The sequence below is a fragment of the Neoarthrinium moseri genome (genome assembly GCF_022829205.1).
Source record: "Neoarthrinium moseri strain CBS 164.80 chromosome Unknown scaffold2_Wmoseri_CBS_16480, whole genome shotgun sequence".
Taxonomy (NCBI): Eukaryota; Fungi; Ascomycota; class Sordariomycetes; order Amphisphaeriales; family Apiosporaceae; genus Neoarthrinium; species Neoarthrinium moseri.
In genome coordinates this window covers 1,562,117-1,587,842 of record NW_026055116.1, presented here as the reverse complement: position 1 = coordinate 1,587,842, position 25,726 = coordinate 1,562,117, and the positions used below count along the sequence as shown (strand labels likewise).

The window sequence follows — 25,726 nt, the reverse complement described above, 5'->3', positions numbered from 1 at the left end:
ATCATGCTAGTCATAGCAACATGTGTGTCATTAGAGGGTCATCCGTGTAGGGTGTCTACAAGAATCTTGTAAAGTACTTGACTTCTTTCTTCGCAGCAGTTGCATCCAGAGTTTCCTCGAACTTCTTGCCCTCTTCACTCCCCATAAAACCCTCAGCCCTCTCCACACTCTGCCACCCACCGACCGAAACGAAGACTTCCTCTTGCGCGTCCTCTCCCTTCTCGATCTTCCAGCCACCTCGATGTACGTACGGTCGTGCGAAACCGTCCAGGTTTGCTTTCACCCCCTGCCATGCACGGTCAAACTCCTGCTTCCTCTCCGATGATACAAAGTAGTGCGTCAAACTGATAACAGGAGCTTTGAGCACTGGGATCAGCGGGGGGTTCTCGGAGCCCGAAAACGCAGACACCCCATCTACGTGGTAGTACACCAGGCGCGAGAGGTCGACCTGTTCCTGAAGCAGGGGGAATATCTCCTGGTTCGTCGCAGAGGCGATCCAGATCCCATGCTCCGCGACGCTGTCCCAGTGCGCGGTCAGAAGGGTCTCGCTGGGATCATTGGTATTTTGGAACACTATTTTCTTTTCAGCCACCGCGAACCTCGATTGTTTAGTTTATTTTTATTCTCGTCTGCTTCTACTCAAAGCGTAGGAGCACTCATACAATGTTCGAGAATAATCAAGACGTACCAGCTACGCCTCGGGCTTCAAGCCCCTTGGGTTGCTGAGGAAGATTGGCGTCGCACCACTCGTCCTGCGCCTGGATGCAGCGCAGGCAGACGGCGCGGTACGCCGCGTCGACATTGCCCGAGAGGGTATGAAGGTGGACGATTTCCGTCACTGGCATTATCAGAGGTCGGGATAGCAGGCGAGCAGGGTGTGGCTTTCGAAACAATGAAAATATTCGTTGAGAACTCAGCTGATAGACCCAACTCTGAAGCAAGTCGTCGTACAAACTCGCAAACTTAAATAGCATGCAGCTAGTTAGCAGAGTGCGAATGCATACTGCAGGCACGCCAGGCCGCATCATTGGCTACGTATCGGTGTTCTGCCTAATTAGTAACAACGAGAGTGTGGAGTTGACAAGTGGATACTCATAACATACCGCCAAGATGGTCGTTCACCTCTGATATACGTCCCAGTAGTGGAAGCAAGATTGATGCTCGCAGATTTGTTTTCATTGTGCACAGATGCTTGCAATTGTTACAGTACTCGACTAGTACTTACTATGCACCTGCGCTGCGCAAATGTCCAAGCTGGTATGCCTTGGTCGTCGGATCCTGCCTACTATATAGTCTTTGGAGTGGTCGTAATACGAAACAGCCGGAGTGAGATTCATGTCGGTGTGGATTGCGGTTAGAGCAATCTTCACCAACCTAAGTCTCCAACAGGCTGTTGACTATTTACCATCTCGCCAAAGGAGGGTCAAGTGGAAGACGGAAGGTGGTCGAATTTTGCCAGCTACAGCTGGGCGTCCGTGGCGCTGAGCTGATTGTAGTGCACACGCAATGATGCAGCCGAGAGTCAGACGTACTGTAGGGGTAGTGCTTGCACAGCCAGGTTAAGACTTCTATCACAGAGGATGGTTCTATCCTGTCCTTGAAAGACTGCAGGCAACTAGGTACTTGGCAGCGCTAGCCATCCGTGTGCTCACCCTTGCTCCTACCTAGTCGCGCTCGGGGCCGACGTGATTTCCAGCAGGACTGCACTGCCCCCCTTCGTAGATCTTTCCGATTATACCTTCTAAAAACACTGTCTCTCCGAAGCTTCAGAAGTACCGACTTTAATCAACTCATTCACCAGGAAGAATGACTTGGAAAGCTGGCATCGTCGGGGTAACGCCCTGGCACCTGTTATTAGCGGGTCTAACCGTATTCTGCTACTGCTGTGCTGTGGCGATCTACCGCCTATACTTTAGCCCTCTCGCGAAGTTTCCCGGGCCGAAGCTGGCTGCTCTCACCAGTCTTTATGCCGGGTATTACGACGTGATTCGTGGCGGACAGTATGTCTGGATCGTTGAGGAGATGCACCGAAAGTACGGTAGGTAGCGGTGGCGCCTCTCCCAGCAAACGCCGCTGATCTCCCCTTCTTCAGGACCTGTAGTTAGGGTCAGACCTGATGTGTTACATGTCAATGACCCAAGCTCTATTGAGAAGCTCTACCCGCTGTCTCCCAAACATCGTCGCGAAAGATACAAGACCATCTTGAAGACGCTTCAATTACCTGGCTCCATCCTCGCAACCCAGGATCATGACTTGCACCGAAAACGCCGGAGTGTTCTGAACCCCTTCTTCTCCCAGCAGAACGTGCGCCGTCTTGAGCCTATCATCAATGACACTCTGGCGACCTTGTTGCGTCGCATGGATCGCTGGGCTCAACGTGGGGATACTGTGCATCTTAGCGCTCCCTTTCGTGCGGCCACCAAAGATATCATTCAAGTCAGTTTGAGAATGGGTCTGCCTCTTATAGAAAGCTACTAACTTCCGGTGATCCCGGCAGTCCTATGCTCTTGGGATAGTGCCAAGTTCCTTGAGATGGAAGACTGCAATGCCCCATTCTTTGACGTCATGGGACCATCGAGAGTTACTCACTTTGGCACGTACGTTTACTGGCTCGCCTTTATAATGGCAAACTTGCCACCTGCTATCATGCTAGCGCTACTACCACGAATTGGTATATTCTCAAATTATATGCAGGTATGGCAAGCATAGCAGACCTGATCGGATCAAAACTTATGAGAGTATTTGAAGGAACTGAATGCTCGAATCGAAGAAATACGTAACTCAAAAGACTTGCCTGAGGGTAGAACGATATTTCACGAGATCTATCGCAGTGAAATCCCCGAGTCTGAGAAGACAGCACAACGGCTCGCTGATGAGGCTGTGGTCCTATTGATTGCTGGCAGCGAAACGACCGCATCGACGCTAGCTGCAATCACGTTTCATTTACTAGATGAACCACGTATGTTGGCAAGACTGAAAGCTGAACTTGAAACAGCAATGCCGGACCCCAATCAACTCCCTATTGCATCGAAACTGGACGGTTTACCTTTCCTCAATGCCCTTATTGAGGAGGCTATTCGCTTTTACCCCGGAGCGAGCCACCGTCAGGATCGCGTCGCCCCTGATGAAGATCTTGTGCTTGAAACAACAGAGGGCAAGAAGTTTGTAATACCGGCAGGGACACCCTTCGGCATGACAGCGCCGATCATCAATCGTCACCCCGCGCTGTACGAGAACCCTAACGTGTTCTACCCTGATCGCTATATTGAAAACCCAAAGCTTCTGAAATCTCAGTTCAGCTTCTCGAAGGGTGCTCGTCAATGCATTGGCATGAACCTGGCGTATCAGGAACTGCAATCATTGACCGCTGGCATATTCCGCAAGTACGATGTTTATGATCCTACGTTGGAGACACAAACTGGCCCCACTTTGGAATTGTACGAGACCAAAATTGAAGATATCGCCATGGATGCCGATTATATAACGACTTCTCCTTACCCTGGAAGCCAGGGCGTCAGAGTCAGGATCCGAAGATGAAGAGGTTAGCAGACGTCCACGGATATATCTGGAAGATGTATGGATCGAGTTCTTATTGTTCACCAACAAGGCACGTGCATTGAATTAGTCTCAAAAAAACCGGTTCGCAGCGTTCTACTTACAAACATAGAAACAGGCCAATTGCAATGTATTCTTTATCCCAATTGCAAGACTCATACTGCATGCCCATCGTGCAATGTGTGGTGGCAGCTATTTACATCAGCCGAGAGTTGGCAGTATTATCTCCGCTTGGAGTTTGCCCCTTCAGCTGTGCCTAACCATAGTTTATACCTGCGAACCTATAAAATAATAAAGACACTCGTTAATAGGAGGACTGAGTCTGCGGGTGAATGATCCGATACCTCAGCGAGTTTGCGCAGGTGACCATTCAGCGCTGAGTGGGGTGCGTTCGGTGTAAATGGCACCGCAGCGGCTAAATTGCTTGCATGGAACTAAGCCCTTCCCCTCGTCCTGGTCTGTATATAGTTGCTCCAAGGACGTTGACTATTCACGTGCAACTCGACCGCTTCAACTTGCAAGTAACTCAAACACTCACCATGCCTCCTATCCTCAATCCCATCCTTCCTGGCTTCAACCCGGACCCGTCGATTCTTCGGGTCGGGGATGACTACTATATTGCTACTTCGACATTCGAGTGGTACCCAGGCGTGCAGATCCACCACTCCAAGGACTTGGCAAACTGGGACCTGGTGACTCGACCCCTGAACCGTAAGAGTCAGCTGGACATGCGAGGAAACCCTGATAGTTGCGGAGTTTGGGCGCCTTGCCTGACGTACGATGGCGATAAGTTCTGGCTCGTTTATACCGATGTCAAGCGAAAAGACGGATCATACAAGGACACACATAATTACATCGTTCACGCCCCTGCCATCGAAGGGCCATGGTCTGACCCTATATATGTCAACTCCTCCGGCTTTGATCCTTCACTGTTTCACGACGACGATGGACGCAAGTGGTTCGTTAACATGCTGTGGGACCACCGTCGACGGCCACAAGCCTTTGCAGGTATTGTGTTGCAGGAGTTTGAACCAGCTTCCGGCAAGTTAGTCGGCCCCAAGAAGAACATCTATCCCGGCACAGACCTGGGGTTGGTGGAAGGTCCCCATCTCTACCAGCGAAACGGCTGGTATTATCTCTTGACTGCCGAGGGCGGCACAGGCTACGAGCACGCCTGCACGCTCGCACGCTCAAGGGACATATGGGGTCCGTATGAGACACATCCGCAGAAGCACATCGTAACATCCAAGGGCACGCCATGGGCTGCAATCCAGCGGGCTGGTCACGGCGACATTGTTGAGACACCGGAAGGCAAGACGTACTTGGTGCACTTGAGTGGACGGCCCACGACGCAATTCAGGCGGTGTGTTTTGGGACGGGAAACCGCGATACAAGAAGCGTATTGGAGTGACGATGACTGGCTATATGTGAAAGATGGGCCTGTGCCCTCGTTGAAAGTTGATGTTCCCGGAACTCGGGATGAAACTAGATACTGGGAGGAACAACGCTATACGTTTGATAAGGAGCTACACAAGGACTTCCAGTGGCTCCGGACACCAGAACCCGAACGCATCTTCTCAGTCCAGGGTGGCAAGCTGTCCCTCACAGGCAGAGAGGCGATCGGCTCTTGGTTCGAGCAGGCGTTGGTGGCGCGCCGCCAGACACACTTCTCCTACGATGCTGAGACGGTCATCGACTTCTCTCCCACGGACGAACGCGAGTTCGCCGGCCTCACGGCTTACTACTGCCGGTTCAACTTCTTCTACCTGACCGTCTCCGCACACTCTGACGGAAAGCGCGAACTGCTTATCCAGAGCTGCGAGGCGTCGTGGCCCAGTGGCAACTTGAACATGCCGTTTCCCGAGCCCGTGCAAATCCCCAATGAAGGGAAAGTTAGGCTCGCGCTTTCAATTCGTGGCAAGGAGTTGCAGTTCTTCTACGCGCTCGAGGGAGAGGACCTCAAGAAGATCGGACCGGTATTCGATGCTTCGATTGTGTCAGACGAGTGTGGTGGGCACCAGGCGCATGGGAGCTTTACTGGTGCCTTTGTGGGCGTGGCCTGCTCGGATCTAAACGGCACAGCTAGGGAGGCCAAGTTTGATTATTTCACATACCGCCCAGTCAAGCATGAGAGCGACCGGTACGAAATATGAGAGAGCTTGTGGGATACGAGATTCATTAACTCGAGGAGCAAGGTCAGATGAAGGAGTGATGATGATATCAGCTGTAAGAGTGTATTCGGCTATCGAAGCCTATTTAGCAGGAATATGCAGATGTCCTTGACGTGTGCTTCGATCACGCCTAGAAGAACAACGTGGCTGTCATCGTCACCGTCATCGCATTCATTCCACAAATCTGCCGCCTACTTTGACTTTGTATATGGTGTAGCGTACACAATTGGAATTCTGAAGTAGGCAAATAATATCCAGCGAAGCTGCAGGTCGGCTTCGTGCAGCCGCTGCGTGGCGTAAGCACTTGTACTATCCGCACAGGTCAACCCTTACAAGTTTTTATGTACGTAATCTTGAGGCAGCGGACTTCTGATGTTACGCGCCATGCAAAAAATACCAGCTGCCATGTTGCACTGTCTGTTCTGATTGATTCATCACGGCAACTGAGAAGCCTGTCCTCGCCATCATTTATTGAGGCTTTCCCCGGCCTCACCATTGTCGCAGGCTCATTGAGCCTCCGCGGCAGCAAGGCTACACCGTGCTTGTACCCCCGGTTCTGACTACTGGGCTGGACATATGGTCGTTGGAAAGACGTATTTCGATGATGTGAGGAGGATTTACGAGTTGCCACCACCGCACGTCGGGAAGGAGGCGGTAGTAATCTGGCAGCACTGGCTACATTATTCTTACCGAGGATAATGTAATCTCGCCCACTGGTCAAAAGGCGTCGGCGCAGACGGCAAACCGTAAAAATCATTGATATTGATGCTGATCACAGTCCATTTCTAGGGGATGAAACCACGAAGCTGGTCATTGATGGGATCGTGGACGATTCTGAAGAGTAGACGTCTAGCTAAAGTTGAGGACGGAAGCCATGATGTAGCCTGTTCTAAGAGTGTGCCTTAGTGTTGACCAATTTTCCTTGTAATTTCTATATACATTGTCTGCAGGGGTCGTCGTTGTTTCGTGTAGAAAGACCAGAGGACCCCAGCAGGAGACTATGTAGTTAACGGCGACGGCGATTGCAGTAGAACTGGATCGTGACCGTGACTGCTTCAGTCATTCTGTTGGTGACGTGGATCCTCCATGATCTCACCCCACTCAAACATGTCGGAACTCAAGGCATTGAGGCTTCCACTCGCGTCGACAGCCATGATGAGTCTAACATTGTCCATTCCCCGTCTTAGCAGTGCCCTTCGAAACCCTCTGAACATCTCCACGATCCCAACCATCTTTTCCGTCCACCCCGCCCACTGGGATGTGCAGGTATACATCAGCCTGTACACCCAGTCGGCATCCATGTCCAAGGTAACGCCAAAGGCCTCGTACGAGGGAAGTAGGCGGTCGTTCTTCGGCATATCCCGCAGAAAACTTTCAAGCTCATCATCGAGGTTGCTGTAATCGGCGAGAAATACCGCCACTGTCTCATCGATGACAAGAACCATGTTCTCCAGTGAGGTCATGCTGTCTGCATATCTGTCGAGGAAATGGGTTGCCTCTTTCTCGCTGATTCACCCACAAGTCAGCCGTTGCTAGTCTACACAGATTGCATAATGGACAATGGAACGTCTCTAAGGCCACATATCGTGCTCAGAGTGACTATGGTCGCACTGTTTCAAACCAGATGGTTTCTAAGGACCAGGATAAATGCACTTACTAGTCGTCTTCTGGGTCTTTTGGTCCGAGAGCGTCTGCCTTTCGAAGGTCTTCGTCGAGAGTATTCCAGTGATCGAAAGGCCCAAAAGACTGCAGGTGTAGACCTAGATTCTTGATGCCTTTAAGGCCTTCTGTTTGAGCAAAGAGCCATGGAAGTTGCGTAGCATTGCCGCTCTCAGCAAGATAAATGAGGTCTACGTCCCAATCCAGAACGAGGCATCGGGAGACGGCCCTTTGCGTGTGCCCATTATCGAGGCCCGCCCGGTAGTCTGTCTGCTCTTCGTTCGAGAAGAACAGTGACAGGTGGCGGCACGCAACAGTTGTGAACTGCTTCTTACACACCTTGCGAGCAGCATGACAAACGCTCATGAGAGCGATCCGGCGTCTCTGGATTCCGATCACGTTGACATGGCAGATGGCTGGCAGAATGAAGTCGTTGGCGTCGGCATCCCACGTCGATGAGGTATTGACGAGATCCAACCTCATAGGACCGCAATCGTCGGCCGCGTGCTTCCAGACTTCGAGCTGAAGCTCGAGCGGAAGTTTGTTAAAATACGTGAAGGCTGTGGTGGTAGCCATCCCTGGCAGAGGTCTATAAGGAGACAGATACTATCGGGGTGGGCCAGTTTGAGGTCAATGGGGGCAGAATAATGAGCATAAAGAGAGTCGTTGACATGCTCGTCATATTTGAAATTAAATAGGGTCAAGCTACATGCCGAAAATTCCAAAAATTCACCATCGTCGATGATGCTGTTGATATTGTTGTCACATTGCTGTGAATTTTCGTGGAAGTGAATGGCATTCTATTCATCGCGCAGCTTCAGATGAAGTCCGTAAATGTAAGTACACGGCACGCTCTGATTCAGCCCTTGATGGGTGCGACTGGCAGGACAAAGAAGACGCTTTTGGAAGGGAAGGCGCCATTATGACAATGAGAAATGAGGTGAGCGTTGCACTTTTATAGGAACCGAGTTGAGGGATGTAAACACTACGAAGCCATGGTCTATGAACATTAAATCCTTAATTAATCACGACTTCACGATACATATTACACTTCGGCCAGAAGTCAAGAATCTAGCGCAGCGGGCTGACTCAGAAAGAAGTAGGTGTAAGGTTTACTAAATACATCTCCCCCTTCCCCATCACTTCCAATTCGGTTGGGTTGGAAACTTACATTGGAAAGAGAGTATGATGGAATGAATTCAGGGGTCATAGATCAGTTTTATACACCATGAAATTCCGAGCTACACAACTAAATTATCATTTTCGACATGATTGCCTGGAACGAAGAGCAATGACTTAGCAACAGAGATTTGGCTTTCATCTTTGCCAGAAGTTTCCATACAAACTTGATTCCCTTAGCATACTGGTTGCTATTCCGTTACTTAATTGGGCAGTCATTCACTCTTCGGGGAGGACCGTTTTCCACAGTTGAGCTCGTTGAGCCGCTCCTTTTCTCATGACATGGATAGGGAGCTCAGACGCGAGTTCGCTAAACACGATTCAGGAGGTCTTAAGACGTTGTTTTCATAGTATTGTCTCGGAAATGTACGGCTTCCGTAACGGAACGGCTATATTCAGCTCATCTGTGTCTTCATAGCTAGCGCGTGCGCCAAGCTTGGCACAGGGTATATACATCTGATTGGAGAGCGTTTGAAATGTGCCACCTCCAACCAAACCAAAACCAAAATTCCCCTTTGACGCTATTGTACACTTATTGTACATTGGGTTGTAGTTCAACCCAATCTGCAGGTATATACCATCGATGTTCTGACCAAACGCGTATATACACCATCCGTTTTTTCACTGTGGGCCCTGGCTAAGAAGAGGCAAACATACCAAATCACCATCCACCTCTTACAGCGGATATAAGGACGCCTAAACCTTACTTCCTATGCCGAGGTTATCCTCCCTGAATACCAGTAGGGCCAGGCGATGTCTGACAAACAGACCAAACAGGCCCACAGCCGTCTGCATCGCCGTGATCTCCCAAGCGAGCCGATCCTCCCTTAGCGGTCCACGCCAGTAGAGCCATAGATTCAATATGGTGAAGTTGGTCGTCTCAAGGATGCGGCCCGTCTCCTTGTCTTCCGTGACCCGGAGAAGCTTGAGCTTGTGCAAGAGACGTAGGCCTGTTGCAATTAACGGTTTGGGCTGCTTCTTGAAGTCAACCTCCCACCGCGTAACGCTAGGCTCGAGGAGGCCGGTGCGTGCGTTGAAATGCGGCAGGCGGTGGCGTGGGCAAGGGATCAGGCCAAAGAGCTGCGGCACCGAGTAGCAGAAGTTGAACACCTGCGGAATGAGAAGCAGCAGGAGGGTCTTGGAGAAGTGGCCTAGGATGGAGACCACGACGAAGACCATGCCAGCGAAGTAACAGTAAGTGTCACCAACAAAGACGCGCGCTGGGTATCGGTTATGGGCGAGCAGGGCGAACGACACACCGAGGAAGGGCAGCAAGAAGTACAGAGAGAACAGATGTGAGTCGGTGGCCGGGTGAGGGTAAGGAGTCACCAAATAGAGGACGTCGTTGAAGGCGAGCAGAAGGGCAATGACGATGGACTGCAGAACCTCGATGCCATTGATTCCGGCCAGGATGTTGATGCTGTTTGGGCTGAAAATGCAGAAAGCCGCCATGTACAGGTAGTATAGGAAGCCCAAATCGAGGAGCTCGCGGCCGGCGTAGGGTTGGAGGAAAGTCGGAAGGACGATGGAGGTCACGCCAAAGTCAACAAAGTAGATGACGAGAAGCGGGATAGAGGCGAAGGCCGGGATGAAGAACTTGTGTCGCCAGCGGATATCGAAGAGGTCGTCGCCGATGCCGAGAATGGAGATGGACTGGAGGGATATGATGGCCGAGAGAAAGGAGGCCAGCTTGCTGTGCGGGAACTTGTGTAGCAAGCGGCCCTGCTGCACGTACTCGACGTTCATGACGACGTCGCGGTTTCCTCCACCACTAGTCGCGACTACTATGTCCTTGTAGAAGGGGAAAGGAATGAAGACCATGATGACGATCAGGTAGACGACGGCGCAGATGGCGCCCATGCATTCGGGCAGCTCGTGCTTGTTGTTCACCTTGGCCATGTCGCGGCCCTTCAACCCGGCCTTGATGAAAGTCGGCCCCAGCCAGCGGATCATGGCATAGCTCGCGGCAAAGGCCAGGCCGCTGAGAGCCAGCGATGCAACCAGGGCCTCGCCGTCGCCCTGGAACGCATTGGCGAGGATGGTGGTGCAGAGCAGGGAGAGTGCGGCCAGGCTCAGTGCCTCGCTGCGGCTAAGGTCGGTCGACGGCTTGGGTGAGGACGAGGTTGATGACATGGTTGCTGCTGTGTCGGCTCGCGGCGCTTCATGGCATGGACGGGGACGGAGAAGACGGTCGGCGGTTCGAAGCCACGCGCGTGAAAAGACAGACTGCCCGGCAGCCGTGAGGTCGACGAGCTTGCGACAGCGCGTTCATGCAGTTGCGATGTGGATTTCGTGGCCCCCAGCGAGGAATGACGAGGCATGTGAAGCTAACGTGCTACGTATGCCATTGGAAAAATGCTGTGGGGTCCGTATCAGTGGACCCAGGACCCTGTGAGTCTCCGTTTTGGGCGGTGGTTCCAGGGCTAAGCAAAAGCTAAGGCTAGGACCCTGGTGCCTACCAACCTGTGGGCCGGGGTGCCTTCGACTACCGAGACCGCCAAGCACCCACCCGATTAGCTATAGGTGAGCCCTATAACGATACCTGGAGCTTGTCTTGCGCTCTGGTATGTCAACTCTAATTCCATGGATGTTCAGTATGCCCTGTGCTAGGTGCCACAGATTGCCGTATACGGATGTTCATAATCTGGCCAACATGCGGGTGCTATTTTTGGTGATGATAGATGATGACCCCTGTGTTGCATGAGACGAGAACTATCTCACTTGGAGTGTGGACTGCGACTATCGATGGACGAACGCTCTTGAAGTCTGTGCCACAGAAGCAGAATCGGAGGTCGTCTCGAGTGCTCTGAGAAGCTTGGGAATTTGCACCTTTCCTGTCGTGCCACAATTCGCAAGCTCACTCACCACCTGCTGCGTTGCTGTATGATTGATGCTAGTCGGCTCGACTTGTCTGGGAAAGATGACCCATCGCACTGGGTCTGTCAAACATCTTCCATTGGTGTCTCTTCCTCTGGGGTAGCATTGTCCACCTCGCATTTCCTTGCAGTTTGGAGAATCTGACCTGCGTTATTGGCCCATCTTGGCCCAGGTGCTTGGACATTGATCCTTCAAACCGTGGGCCTAATTCACGATCAGAATCCATCAAGTCGGAACCCGTCTGCACAATGGATTCTTTGCGCCATGTGCAGATTGGCACGTTAGGGCTGCCTGGCAGGCAATCAGCCGTGTGTTAATGGGCAACTCTTGAACTATCTGACTATTCCCCTCGATCCCCGCAACAAGCAAGCGTTCGGCGCCGAAACGGCTATCTAGTAACGCTGTCGATCACTATGATCCTTGGCGGAACTTCGCCAATAAGTCAAGGATGAGATTTATTCCCGTTGATTTGTAACCAGATGTATCTCTCCTCAACAGCCGTGCTTTCCGCTCTATGGATATTCTTGCATCCATATACCTTTGCTGTGAACGCCTCGTCTTGGCGCGCCCAGATGAGGGGATCAAAGACCATCTCACTTAGGCACCCATTTTAAGTGCTCTCGCATATACCGCAGATATTTATTTATCATGGCGTCGCCTCATTCTGAAACCGGGATGGATTCCTCTGCGCCAATACGCGATTCACCTCGCGGCCCGTTGGACTATGTCCGCGATGTGGCACGACCAAGCGAGGAAGCAGCCGAAACCGAGGAGTCTGATGAAAAACCTCATGTCAGCAAATTCGAGAGAGAAGAGGCTGACTTGATGGCTCGCCCCAATAATGGGCCTGGGGTCACAGATGTTTGTTGCAATGCTGCTTGATCTCTAATGAATGGACGACTAACAGCTTTTCTAGGATGAAATCAGGCGCACGGAATCGCGGAATAGTGTGGCCAGCAGGAGAAGCAAAGTATCCCAAACTATTAGTAAAGTACTCAGCAAACCCAGTAAGGAGAGTAAGAAGGACCACCTGCAGCCTACCATACTGCCCTTGTCTGAACTTGAAAAGGGCATCGTGGGTTGGGACAGCCAGCATGACCCTACCATGCCGCTCAACTTCTCTAGAAGGAGGAAAATGACAGCCGTAGTGCTGCTGGCGCTTATAACACTCATGGCGCCGTTATCGTCCTCGATCCTAAGCCCCGCAATCAAGTACTATACGGCCGAGTTTGGCGAGACAAACGCAACGGTGGCTGCGATGCCAGTCAGTATATTCTTGCTGGGCTTCGCTGTTGGCCCGCTGTTCCTCGCGCCCATGTCGGAGATATTTGGACGCAAAATTGTGCTCATATTGGCCAACTCCTTCTTTTGCTGCATGGAGATTGGTTGTGCCTTGCCCCCGAACTTGGGATCTCTTGTCGCCTTCCGTTTCCTCGCCGGTGTTGGAGGCTCGGTCAACTTGACGATAGGAGGAGGCATTATCGCTGACCTCTTCCCAATTGAAGAACGTGGGTTTGCCATGTCCATCTGGACTATCGGCCCGACTATCGGCCCCTCGGTAGCACCTCTCGTCGGTGCCTTCATTGCTGGAAGTATTGGATGGCGCTGGGCAGCATGGATATGCTTCATCCCATCCACGCTTGTTACGGGCTTGCTGGTCTTCGTGTTTCCCGAAACGAATCATCGCGTCCTGATCAAGCACAAAACTTCCAAGTTGCGCAAAGAACTTGGGCGCCCAGAATTGGAATCATGTTATGAAACGCCAGAGTCGAGATCCCTTTCGAATGCTGCAATTCTGAGGCTTGGCCTGCTTCGGCCACTCAAGTTGCTATTTCTCAGCCCTATCATCTTCACCATCTCTTTGTACATCTCCTTCGTCTATGGGACGTTGTATCTCATGGTGAGTCCCACGCAGTGTGTACAGTTTTTTACTCCTCCATTTCCGTGTCAGTAGATGGTGCTGGCTTGCTCCCATATAGCGGTCGCTAGTCTGCTATCAGATTAGGGACATTGAAAGACTATTGGATACTGTAGCAATTCCCAGCGAGATGAAACCACACAAACTGATCAATGTGTATATTGTAGTATAATTCAGTACCTACAGTGTTCCAGACTATCTACGGCTGGTCAACGGGGGTTTCTGGTCTGGCGTTCATCGCGATGGGCTGTGGTTACACCGCCGGGCTGATCTTCTTCTCATACTTCAGCGACCGCTCCGTTATCCGCCTAACGGCCGCCAACGGAGGCATTTACGAGCCTGAGATGCGCCTACCGACCATGGCATACTTCGCCATGATCACTCCCTGCACCTTTTTCTGGTACGGCTGGGCGGCCGAAAAGCATGCTCACTGGGCTGCGGCGGTGACCGGCATATTTCCGCTGGGCCTAGGCATCTTCGGCCTTTGGATGCCGGCCCAGGCGTACATTATCGATGCATACCCGCAGTACGCTGCCAGTGGAATCGCGGCCTTCACCGTGCTCCGGAGTTTGACAGGAGCATTCCTACCGTTGGCGGGTCCGGCCCTTTTTGCCAACCTTGGCATAGGATGGGGGAATAGTGTTCTGGGCTTTCTATGTATCGCCATGATTCCGGTACCCATAATAATTCATAGATTTGGCCGCAAGATTAGGAAAAAGTGGCCTGTGAAGTTATAGGCAGTAGAAGACCTAAATTTCACAGTTCTCATGGTGACCTTTCAAGGGCTTACGTAGAGACATAGGCGTATTCTGTTCTTCTACAAGCCGTCTTGGAGATTTCCTGGATTTAAGACCGAAACGAGTCCAGTGGCATTTTAAAGGTTTTAATAAGCTATAAATTGGTATCTCCAGTCAATCCTGAATTGACGATGAATCTCTAAGATTTCACCAGTATGCAGCAAGCTTGCCAAAAGCAGATGAAGGATGACAGAGTTACGGTAGGCAACGTGCTCGTTTCATTCTGATATAAGACTTTACTCTCGCTCAACAAATAATAGTCTCAATAAACAGCCATCATCCAAAACGCAGTATGTATGCTGTAATACTTATTCTTTGCGGTCGAACAATATATAACCAGACTTGGACATAAGATTCATACGCCAAACCAGAGGGCTGGTAGCCCAGTCGATCAAGACACAGCCTTGCAACTCCTTTGGATAGTGCAGCACTGAACAAGCGTCTATGGTTTTCACAGATTTACTTGTCTGGATAAAACACAGGTCACCGTAGATGACCAGAACCGTCTCGTCCTTGATGGAAATCGCTGCTAATAGAGCCATGGCTCTCCAATTCAGGAGGAGTCGCTGGAGGTGCCCCGCCGGGATATGAGAGGCTTGGATACCAGGTGTTTTGATCGGGCACATGGATTTGTTGTGGTGTCCCGAATGGTGCATTTACCTGCTGCCTGTCCCCGGGGGGTTGACCCAAACCAGACCAATTGAAAGCGACTTGGAAGTCTGGGGCTGGTTGTGAGGCAAAAAAGTCTAGAGGCGGACTGGTAGACCCTGTTAAATACGAACTCAGAGAAGCTTGTCTAGAATCCGAGGGTCGTGAAGTTTCGTACGACAGAACTTGCCTAAAGTGCAAGAATAGTTGATCTATAGCAAGGCGAGCCACGTAGGTGATGGTCGGCTCTTGGATGGCACCACTGCTAATCATCTGCTGCAAGGTCGAATCGAGCTGCACTCTTCGATTTTGAGAAAACTGCTCTAGGTAGTCCAGCATTAGAAGGGGGTCGGACTCCAAATACGGTGAGTGGGGTCGACCAAGATTTGGGAACAAAATCTTAAACATGTGGTACCACTGCTCTCGGTCATCTCCATTCAACTGAGGAGGAGGGTTTCTGCTGATCGCTTCCTTCTGCATGTCGGTCATACTTTCCAGATTGTGTTTGATCCCACGCTGACCTGAGGTCATATGTTCATCCACATGGGAGTCCCGGTGAGAAGGATCTTCGAAAGTCTGGTGGCAGATTGAACAATATGGTTTATAATGTTGTCGACGTAAATGTTGCTTGATGTCCCGAGGGCGAGTGAATCCTCTTTTGGAGCATTCTGGGTAGGCGAAAGGCATTGCCTCGTTGTAAGGACAAGCAAATTGTTTCTCGCTAGATGGCTCAGACAATACAGGAGCTTGGTCGACAATACAACTTTGCTGTGATGTCCGACCAGCTGACTGGCCTTGGCCTCCGAAGTTCGACGGATTGCAAAATCCGGCCGCGCTGCCCCCTCCATAGTTTGGTAAGTTGCCAAATCCGGACCCGGCCGCACCGCCTCCTCCGAATGAGACTGGGTGTCCAATATAGCCCGGTGGACCCTCGTTGTAGAGGCCCCGTACACCGGGCACCTGCTGGTAATTCCTGATAGGGGCGCTATTAGCAGCACTGCTTTGTTGCGCGCTTTCGTGCTCATGTTCCGAGAGATCCGTTTCAGAGTCGAACAAGTATTCGTTTCCGCTGGTCGAAGCGCCGGGAGATGGTGCACCGAGGGATAGATTAGCTAGTCTCTGCAGTGGAACTTGTGAAGCTTCAGGTACTTCCAAAATAGTTTCTTGCTTCTCGCTTCTCCCCCTTTGCCCGCTTGTCTGTCGCACAAGAAACGTTTCGGTACTGTTACTCGCATAGGCTGGAGTTTCCTCGCTGAATTCCGTCGGTACAGTACTCCGTTTACTTGAGCCCAAGTGTGAGAAGACGGCTGAGAATTTGCTGGAAACAGAATTCTTGCCGTGGGATGAGACCAGAGCTCTCTGTTTGCCGTTTCCGGAAGCGTTGCTCTTGGAGTGGCTCAAGATGGTCCAATTTTCAGGCTCGCCTTTGCCACTTATTGCTGCTGCTTGCGAGGTGGATGACATGGAGGTCGATGAGCGATTCGATTCGAATCCCGGCCGTCTAAGAATCTGTTTGATTGCCTTTCCTGAATGGCCAGTCGCATATATGAATGCATCGTTGCCTCTATTGTCCTTGATATGAGGATCGGCATTATGCCGCACCAATTCTCTTACGCTTTCGATCCGCTTAGCATTTGCTGATGCCACTCTGGTTGCCACAATGATAGGTGTATACCCACCAGGCCCAGGTTTGTTGATGATCTTGGAGGCATGGACAGTGTTCAGAAGTACTTGCATTGTTGCAAGGTCGCCCTGTTCACAGACTGCGTGCAGAGGAGTCTTCCTATGGATGTCTGCGATTTCAGGATCCGCTCCGAGATCCAGAAGGAGCTGTACCATGGGAATATGTCCCGCTTCGCATGCCATGAACAGAGCCGTTTTTTCCTGAGCGTCTTTCTGATTAAGCAGGGAAGAGTCTCGCTCAACTAGCAACCTTGCTAATTTGGTGCCCCCCTCATTACCTAACCTGGGACAATGTTGGCATCGATGTAATGCTGAACGGCAATGTTCGTCGACATGATTCACCTTGGCGCCGCTATCAATCAGAGATTGTGCAAAGAGTGTATGTCTGGTGTCAGCGGCCAGAAGAAGAAGGTTGGATGCAATAGATGACATCGTTGCTCGCGGCAGGGTAGTCTGTTCGAAGCGCAGCATGGCACGGAATCTGTCGTAGTGTGCATCTCTGAGAGCCAGTTCCAGGGGGGAGATGCCTTTCTTGGGGTCTCGGGAGTGGTAGTGAGCAATACTGGGGTCCTGTGTCGGAGCATCGGCCGGCGAACTTGGCTGATACCATTGGCAGATGCTGAAACCCTGATCCTCACACCACTTGTTAACGGCGGCGATTTCTCCAATGCTGATCTGATTCACCATTTCGGGAGAGATATCTCGGCGGATTGTTGTGATCAGATTTTGTACATTCCCATTGTCTTCATTCAGGTCGTAAACATCAAGCAAAGCCTGACAGATGGCGAGGAGCGTCTCATGGTTTGATGGCTTGGATCGGATTGAGGATGCCAGGCCAAGCTCCAAGTAGTGCTTTGCTTTGCTCAGGTTTTGTTGCGCAGACCATCTCAGGTACAGCAACCCAACATTGACGCAAAGCTGACCCCATTTAGAGGCATCAAGGTAACGCGCGTCATGTTCGACTTCATCCAGTCCAATGGCGATGTGGACTTTGTCCAACCCAGAACACTGAAGAAGGATCTCTGTATGATGTAGTATCATGTCCAGTTTCTCACCTGCGGAGAATCGATGTAGCTCAGAGTAGCTTTTGCGAGCTGCCCAACAATCGGTGGCGAAAGTGGCGGCATCGTCGAATCGCTGTTCAGATTCTGCTCTTGCCATTCCCCTTGCCGCCTTCATGTAATCTTCCTTAGCCTGGGCCCAGGAGCTCTGATTGCGTTCATTGATAGATCGCGTCTCCCGAGGAGTTGCTTGATCCATGCTTGCTTGCGCCGAGAGACTGCGTTTCGTCGACGTTGGTAATGTTGTCGATGGAGCTTGATCGTCATTCGCATCGCCAGAAGCCGTGTTTTCGGCGGCGCAGGGCTCCTCAGAACCGAGGTTGGTATGTGACTGGGACTCCATCGAATTGGACATATTATGGCAGAGAGCAATAGGGGCAGCAAGCCCACAATGCTGTAAAGGATGGGATGAAACCGTGAAATGATTCTAGACGGTCAAGCCAATGGGCTGCGCTTGATTTGATATATCACCGTGGGCGGATATTGACTCACGCGTCTTCAGCCCTGGAATAGTCTAGTCAACGCCTTGAAGCAGACGTTGATCTTGGTGGAAAAGAAAGGTGTCAACCGAACGGATCTTCGACTTCAGCTAGACAGATATATCACCTTTCTACTCTGGGAACCAGGAGAGAACACGGAGTGGGCCCCGCATGATGGGATGAACAACACAATTGATCGTACCCACCCCCGCAATAGGCTTTAGGCGAGCCCATGGGGGCAGGAGGGTCACATCAGCAAGGGGTACACAGGAGTGCGTTCATGCTTGGCCTGGAGATGTGAAGAAGGCTCAAACTGTTTGCCGACCGGGCGAGACCGATCACTGTGTACAATGGCGCTAGAGAGGTCCTCCATTGGGATTTGTTTTAATATCTACGTACGACTCTTCGGCAAAATGTCATCAAGCGATTGGGCAGTGATTTTCGGTGAGCGTACTACGGAAGGAAGGGTGTACGGCATGAGGCTCTGCACAGGTACGACGTGACCGATCGAGGAACCAAGTACACAGCTAGGTGCTATAGTAGCCCCATTGCCTAATTCAACATATTGGAGTTTCCGAGTACGCCCTTGTGTGTCTGGCCGTTTGGCGACGTGGCGACCCTGGTTCGGCTGCCGATCCTTGCGCTCCGAGCGTACATAGTATGGCCGGTAGGAAAGCCAATAAGAACAAGACGTCGTGATAGTTGGTGCCCGGGTGCGGAATAGGTCTCCGATTAGGGCGCCTTGAGTACCCAGATTCTTGCCGTCGCAAGAATACCTGGTTTGGCAGGGAACGATTATAGAGATTTCCCCAACCTTCCCCACAGCACCCCAGGCTTTTGGACCCACCCGGCCGCCCGCATTCCAGAAGGCGCTTTAAGCGAGTCATGGCACGCCGTCTATAGGCACCCGAGGCAGCGAGGCAATGAACATACGGGAGTAACAAGCTATGGCTGAAACCGCCAAGAACGGAATTTTCGCTGAGTAGGATACAAATGTAGCGCCCCTTTTTATTTTATTTTTTGTTTTTATTTGGTTGCCAGCCAAAGGTTTTGTTTTTCGCGCCGCCCAAGGGACGACGGGGGCTAGAAGCCGAAATAAGGCCTGGCGAGTAGCAACAAAACCCGGATAGGAAGTACGAATAGGAATCGGCAACATGATCAGGCTGGGATATCGACAGGGATGAGATGCGAGTCACTTCTTTATGTGGTGGTTGTATACACCCTTCGCCCTCGCGTCTATCTCCCGGCCCGGAATGAGTCTTCCTTAGTCACCAATCAGGCCACTTGCGAGGCTTTACAAGGATAGCGCACAGCCGTGCTAGACCTAGCACAAATTGTGCCAGTGTCAAGCGGGCTGCCTTACTTTGCCTACTCGCCTGGTTCGCCTAGAGGAGAGAGCCATACCAGTGTACGACACTGTGGACACGCTTGGTCTTTGCGCTTGACATGGAATACTCGGATTGATTGGCAGACCACTTCATGTTTATTACGTCGTCAAGGCTCATCGGTTTTCTTGACCATAGGTTGTATTTGATCATTGAATTCCCATCTCAACCGAGGCGGATCTGTTTCTCCAGGCTATCTGCAAACAGTTCATCCTCACCCTTCCAGAAGGTCTCACACTACTCCTGTTTGACGCTTTTCTTTCCTCTGAGGAATGAAATCATCCCCAAAAGAGCAAAGATCAAGCCTTAACAGAATGGACTTTATCAGACAAAGAAGAGTACGAGCTAGAGCCAATAATATCGATGCTCGGTTGGAGAACATACTCAGTAAGTTCATCTGCTGAGTGTGCATAATCCGTCGCCAGCCTTAGGCATATAATTTATAGACTGCTTATTTTCGATGTCAACGTCCAGGATTAGATGAATTGTACGTGCTGACACTAGAACAGGCAACTTACGTGACGAGGATCTTGCCGAAGATGTTGCTGCTTTTCACAGATGCTACCTGCCAAAGGTTGACTATGGAAGGCTTCTCGGGGCTGCCAAGGTAGCCAAAAATCCAAAAACATATGAGGATATTAGCAGAGCTCAAGCGCCATACAAACCTGGATTGGTGAAACTCAGCGGCGAAGAGCAAGAAGCACTTATCAGAGAGCAGGACTCTGCTATGCCGGAAGCTGGCGTGAGTAGTATTGAAAGCCATCTACTCTCCTTCCGGTAGCGTTTGGAGCTCCAACATCAGCATCTTAGGCGCCACTCGCCTGAGAGGAGGCATATCCCAGCGGCCACTGACGTTCGTGTTGCAGATGTTCATTGTAATTCTCACTGTCTCACTAGCGGCCTTTCTTCAAGGTCAGGTCCAGTCGTCCATCAATAGCGCCTCTCTCTATGAGGATTTGTTCGATATATCGGGTATAAACGCTACAATCAGGGCTCACAACGGCACAACTTTGACGCACACGCCAAGAGTTGAAGCAAGTGATTGGATATTAGGAGTGATGAATGCAACACCATTTTTATCTGCTGCTTGCTTTGGATGTTGGGTTGCTTTACCTCTCAGTGACCGCTTTGGGCGCAAAGGCTCCATGCAAGTTGCTGCTATTCTGGTACTCATCACATCTGCCATCTTGGGGGGTGTCCCTGCAATGAGCGGTGGTTTAAAACGGTGGAATATTACAATCATACTGCGGATGTTCAATGGATTTGGTGCGTTATTGCTGTTGCGATACTGAGTTTATCGCTTTCCTCCGGTGTGTTGAATGAGTCTGACTAATTCCTGCTCCAGGTATGGGAATCAAAGCCGTAAATACCCCTATGCTTGCATCCGAATGCGCCGTCGGTTATTGGAGAGGCACCTCTGTTATGGCTTGGCAGCTATGGTACGTTTGCAGAAACATCAGTATCAGTCTTGAATAGACTGACAAGATCTATTCAGGGTTGCTTGCGGTATCATGGTCGGTTTTGCATCCAATGCGCTCTTCGCCAGGATCTCAAACTATCAAACTCAGTTGACATTGATACTCGGAGCCCCGCTGCTCCCTGCGCTTATTCTTTGTGTGGTTTCGCTTGCCTGTCCGGAAAGTCCAAGATATTATCTGAGACGCCGCGATTACAATCCGGCGAAGGCTTACAATATTCTCAAGGGACTAAGGCGATCCGAGGTTCGTGGCCAAGACAACTACTCTTACACTGCCGCTAACCTTCCTCTGTCTCCCAGCTCATCGCTATGAGAGACATTTATGTCCTGCATAAGTCAGTCCAGGAGGAGTTTGAAGCTGCAGAACACGGCAATCCCTCAGAATTACAACACTCCAGCGTGTTTATGGGGTTCAAAGACTTTTCAAGCCAAGTGATCGAACTTTTCCAAAAGCCAAGGCTTCGGAATGCCCTTATAAGCACTTCTATTGTGTCATTGGCCCAACAACTATGTGGCAGTAAGTAGGGACCATCAGCTTGAAATCCCGTTTTGCAGCTAACATCAGTGTCAGTCAATATTCTCGCGTTCTACTCCGGTCAGTGGCAGACTTCCTCTTCGTGCTCCGCCCCCTTTTTTCCCTTTTTCTTCGTTGGCTTACGTGATAAATAGGTACCTTATTTAGCAATCTCAGCGGAGACCAGCATACGTCACTAGCCTACAGTATCGGATTCGGTAATCAATCCTTTACTGTGTTCTGTTCACGATATGGCGTACTTCTCTAACCTTTGAGCGCCAGGTGCCGTCAACTTCATCTTTGGACTCGCTGCTATCAAGTACATTGACACCATTGGTCGACGAAAATGGTTAATCACTACTCTGCCCCCAATGGCTGTACTACTTGTTGCATCATCGGCCTCCTCTAAATGGGCGCTTGGCGGAGGTGAAGATGATCATACTGCATCAATATTGGTGGCAATTTTCTTATACAGTGAGTAGCTCATGATTCAACCCTGATTCGTTAGTTGATGACCCTTTGTAGTTCATGCAGCACTCTACTCGCCTGGTTTAGGTATGCTCGCATACGCAGGTATATGTTCTCATCACTAAGATCATCGACAGGACCTGTTCCATTCACATTAGCAGCGGAAAGGTACTTCATCTCTGTCACTAGAACCACACCAGTATAAGTACTGACAGCATACAAGCTTTCCATTGACACATCGAGAAGCGGTATGCACGTAGCCATAATGCAAACCCATCGTAACACTAATTGTGAAATTCAGGGCTGCGCCTTTGCCATATCTATTAATCTTTTCTTCGCTGGGCTATTGAGTCTGTTTTTCCCAATGTAAACCACCATGCTCTCAGGTTTACCGGATGATCTCCCAATGCTAACAGGCGTCAGTGTCCTTTCCAAGATCAGCTATCCTGGAACTTTGGCTCTTTTTGCTGGTATGAGCGTCTTAGCATTCATCCTCGTTTTCCTCTTCGTCGAAGAAACGAAGCAGAAGTCCCTTGAGGACTTGGATTTCGTTTTTGGTGTCCCAAAGACACAGTTCGTACGATTCCAGGTCTTCAAATACTTGCCTTGGATCTTCCAACAATATCTACCTTGGTATTTTAATGATTACCTCCCGTATCTAATCAGGCTGCGTTTCCTACGACGGAAGGCTACCGACCAGAAAGGCGATCTAGAGGCAAGAGTACAAACCGAGAAATCAATGATATTCTGGCAGCGCAAACCCGATGAACCAATGCTTTACCATCAAGATCTTCCCACCTGTCGCGAACCACTGGACCCCGATGACCCATGTTACTAGGCCTTATGACCTCACTCTTATGGCAAGCATTTAATAAAAAATCATTTCGGTCATCAGACTGCATTTTTACGGTTCAGAGATGGCGGAGAGCAATAGTGAAAATGCAAAAATGTGTATTCAACCTGTTATTAGAATGCATCATAGACTAGAAGAGAGGATAAAATTGTTCATAAACACTTGCGTGAAGTCACCCGGGGAGGTACTTCTCTGCACAATCTCATCAGGAGACATTGAGCCCTACGATAGATCAATATGCTTGAAATTTGTTCATAATACTCCTCCCAACTTCCCAGAGATTTACTGTGAGTGTAGCCATATCCACAATACAGGTCGGTCGGCACTGCCCTGAAGGCTCTCCATCCGGTCATGTGCTTCGCCATAGTCTACAAAAGTCAGCCAAACTACATGGATCAGAAATTTGCAAACGTGATAAGCTCTCTGATCATTCAGGTCATGTGGCGAGCACACATTGTGCCCTTTCCCCCTGTCACCGAAATCGTGGGCACAACGGTGCTATACGCCAATAACACGTCCCCAAGACCAACACATATAGAAAGTCAGTGTCAACTCCTGTATTTGACGAGGCCCAAGACTCACTAATGGTGATTGCTCGCGACAATGATCCTTGCATGGAATCCCGTCGTTTCCCCTTGTGGCGTTGTGCCGGCCAGATGCCCGCTGGGAGTCTGCGCTCGTCCCCCGGCGGGCACATCTGGTGCCTTTGAGTCCATGCTTGCACGCACTCCCCTGTGCCTTTGCTTCGATTCAGGCTCCAAACCTCCGCACATTGTGTGCTGCTCAAGCACCAATCGCGCGACAACCGAGCGAGCTCGTGCTACTATGGAACGGGCAGTGGTCGAAGTAGCGATTGCAATTGCGATGGTTGTAAGGTCAATGGATATATCAAGGGCTGCCTGCCATGACCAGGAAATCGATCTTCCGGCAGTATCACTAGGCCTCACTTCATCGTTGCAAAAGGAGCCCCTTACAATTAAAGCAGAAGAAGACACTTCATCCCCTACGCCAAGGATATCGGGAGATCTAGCAACATGCCCGGAAAATACTCTGGAAATTACGCAGTCTCCTCAAGCTCGAGCGGGTATGTGCATGAGATGAAGAGGCCCTATGACCCTATTCAGAGGGCAACTTGGAGGGGTAGAGGCTGACTAGTGCCATAGAAAGAAAAAGTCCGATCACTCGAGTGCCACTATTGACAGATATGTCGCCAGTGGTACCCAAACTACCGCTGAGCGACTCCTAAGCCATGGTTCCTCCAACTCGAACGTAAAGCATAAGGTCAAGGAGAGCAAAACGGCGATGAAGAAATATCTTGATACATGGGATTACACCTACCAATCGGCGTCAGGAAGCTCGAGGAAGCACTAAGAAATGAGTGGGAAATGGTCAAGATATAGCTGTCGAGAAACTCAATCGAATTATTCCTCTCAGTACAGACCCATGTGCTCTACTTTTTGTTACCAGTCTTATCCTCCTTCAAATTCTTCTCAGACTCCCTTATGCCGTTGTGTCAAAAAGCAACCGAGAGTTGTTGTCAAGAATACTGCTTTGGTTAGCAGCAAATGAAGGCGATCTCCATTGTAGCGGTTTTGTACAACAGTGTAGGGAAAATTGTCTGCTTGTCTATCGCTCAATAGGTCACATTCATACACAGATCGCCTCCATCGATTCTTGACCACATTATATCGTTCCATGCTGCTGGGTTGGCTAAGTGCCCGCTGAGGAGTCACCGTGTTAACATGCCACAAGGTCAGAAACGAGAATACAGTTATAAGGGTGTCCCAAACCAACGGATGAAACCTGGACCAATGAGAATTGCGGTCACAGTAGGTGAACTACACCCATCACTGGATGTCCCCACTGACCGCGATACTTCCGGCCCAATCTGTATCCTGCATAACGCTGACACATTTTGCCCAATCAGAACGCAGAGTTGGAAGTCCGTTTCAACTACTGGGCGCTTCAACTGCAGCACGTTATAAGAAGCGTTGGCATGAGTAAGCACCGCAGCCTTGTCCAAACGAGCGCGCTCATGAGTACCAGTAAATCCGACCATTGGATTCCTTGCTTGAGTGGTCACCGGAAAAGATGGGTATCACGTAGAGTGTATAAGAAGGCCCCGCGGCCCTCTTTCCGCTTGAAGGTTTATGTTCCTGTTTCGTTCGGCAGAAAACAATCGGTAGAGATATCCTCGTCCAAAGCTCCCCAAGATGCCACAAGAAGTTCCCCAAGCAGACCAAGCGCCCATTCCGGGTGACATATGTGCAGTCGAGGACAGCCTCGTTAATCATGGGGCGCAGGGCGTAAGTGACTTAACGTCACTATGATTACCAGCTAGTCGTCCTCTTGGGCTAATTACAATAGATCTCTTACTTCACTCCTGTTCAGGACCCCGCGGCCGGCACTGCCTGGGATAAGCAGCCCGAAGGCTCTCTCTTTTCGCCTCTGAAAATCAATGGGCTGACGCTACACAATCGCATTATTCTGTCTCCCATGTGCCAGTAATCATGATTCCAACGCCAAGCAGTGTTAGAGCCGACTGAACAAAGGGTAGGTACTCTTCTCAAGATGGCTATATGTCCATGTGGCACCACGTGCACCTGGGCGGCTTCGCCACCCGGGGCATCGCTCTCGTGATGACCGAGGTGCAGGCCGTGTCCCCCGAGGGCCGCATATCGCCGCAGGACCTGGGCCTCTGGGACGACGGGCATGTGGAAAGCCTCGAGAAGATTGTCGAGTTTGCACACAGCCAGGGCGTCAAGTTCGGCGTCCAGATTGGCCACGCGGGCCGGAAGGCCAGCACGGTAGCGCCCTGGGTCAACCGCAAGGCTTCTGCTGGGAACCATGTACGTGTACCTCCCCTGTCTCCTGTGGAACGCGGCTGACAGATACGTTCCTAGTCAGGCGGATGGCCCGACAATGTCATCGCAGCGTCCGCGGAGCCGTTCAGCTCGGCCACCATTACACCTCGGGAGGCTACCAAAGCAGACATTGAGAAG

The 25,726-nt window shown here is 50.8% G+C and overlaps 8 protein-coding genes across 8 annotated transcripts; 4 read left to right on the top strand and 4 right to left on the bottom strand.

The window, feature by feature from the left end:
• Positions 1-55: 55 nt before the first annotated feature.
• JN550_001247 (uncharacterized protein) lies at positions 56-845 on the bottom strand (the record flags this gene model as incomplete). Its single annotated transcript, XM_049310964.1, has 2 exons — positions 56-573; positions 689-845. The coding sequence occupies 2 exons, from the start codon at positions 843-845 to the stop codon at positions 56-58; spliced, it is 675 nt and encodes a 224-aa protein (XP_049177153.1).
• A 961-nt stretch (positions 846-1,806) lies between these two features.
• JN550_001246 (uncharacterized protein) lies at positions 1,807-3,537 on the top strand (the record flags this gene model as incomplete). The annotated part of the gene is made up of 4 exons (XM_049310953.1): positions 1,807-2,038; positions 2,093-2,440; positions 2,498-2,597; positions 2,832-3,537. The coding sequence occupies 4 exons, from the start codon at positions 1,807-1,809 to the stop codon at positions 3,535-3,537; spliced, it is 1,386 nt and encodes a 461-aa protein (XP_049177152.1).
• Positions 3,538-4,094: 557 nt separating this feature from the next.
• On the top strand, positions 4,095-5,708 carry JN550_001245 (uncharacterized protein; the record flags this gene model as incomplete). Its single annotated transcript, XM_049310942.1, has 1 exon — positions 4,095-5,708. One exon carries the CDS (start codon positions 4,095-4,097, stop codon positions 5,706-5,708), a length of 1,614 nt encoding a protein of 537 aa, XP_049177151.1.
• A 1,073-nt stretch (positions 5,709-6,781) lies between these two features.
• On the bottom strand, positions 6,782-7,961 carry JN550_001244 (uncharacterized protein; the record flags this gene model as incomplete). Its single annotated transcript, XM_049310931.1, has 2 exons — positions 6,782-7,232; positions 7,384-7,961. The coding sequence occupies 2 exons, from the start codon at positions 7,959-7,961 to the stop codon at positions 6,782-6,784; spliced, it is 1,029 nt and encodes a 342-aa protein (XP_049177150.1).
• A 1,299-nt stretch (positions 7,962-9,260) lies between these two features.
• JN550_001243 (uncharacterized protein) lies at positions 9,261-10,697 on the bottom strand (the record flags this gene model as incomplete). The annotated part of the gene is made up of 1 exon (XM_049310920.1): positions 9,261-10,697. One exon carries the CDS (start codon positions 10,695-10,697, stop codon positions 9,261-9,263), a length of 1,437 nt encoding a protein of 478 aa, XP_049177149.1.
• A 1,392-nt stretch (positions 10,698-12,089) lies between these two features.
• JN550_001242 (uncharacterized protein) lies at positions 12,090-14,096 on the top strand (the record flags this gene model as incomplete). Its single annotated transcript, XM_049310909.1, has 3 exons — positions 12,090-12,302; positions 12,358-13,341; positions 13,527-14,096. 3 exons carry the CDS (start codon positions 12,090-12,092, stop codon positions 14,094-14,096), a joined length of 1,767 nt encoding a protein of 588 aa, XP_049177148.1.
• Positions 14,097-14,639: 543 nt separating this feature from the next.
• On the bottom strand, positions 14,640-17,903 carry JN550_001241 (uncharacterized protein; the record flags this gene model as incomplete). The annotated part of the gene is made up of 1 exon (XM_049310897.1): positions 14,640-17,903. One exon carries the CDS (start codon positions 17,901-17,903, stop codon positions 14,640-14,642), a length of 3,264 nt encoding a protein of 1,087 aa, XP_049177147.1.
• Positions 17,904-19,726: 1,823 nt separating this feature from the next.
• JN550_001240 (uncharacterized protein) lies at positions 19,727-22,709 on the top strand (the record flags this gene model as incomplete). Its single annotated transcript, XM_049310886.1, has 14 exons — positions 19,727-19,799; positions 19,922-20,154; positions 20,279-20,678; positions 20,758-20,851; positions 20,908-21,133; positions 21,190-21,406; positions 21,461-21,484; positions 21,559-21,621; positions 21,686-21,877; positions 21,929-21,958; positions 22,009-22,039; positions 22,095-22,119; positions 22,173-22,237; positions 22,295-22,709. 14 exons carry the CDS (start codon positions 19,727-19,729, stop codon positions 22,707-22,709), a joined length of 2,088 nt encoding a protein of 695 aa, XP_049177146.1.
• Between the last annotated feature and the right edge of the window lie 3,017 nt (positions 22,710-25,726).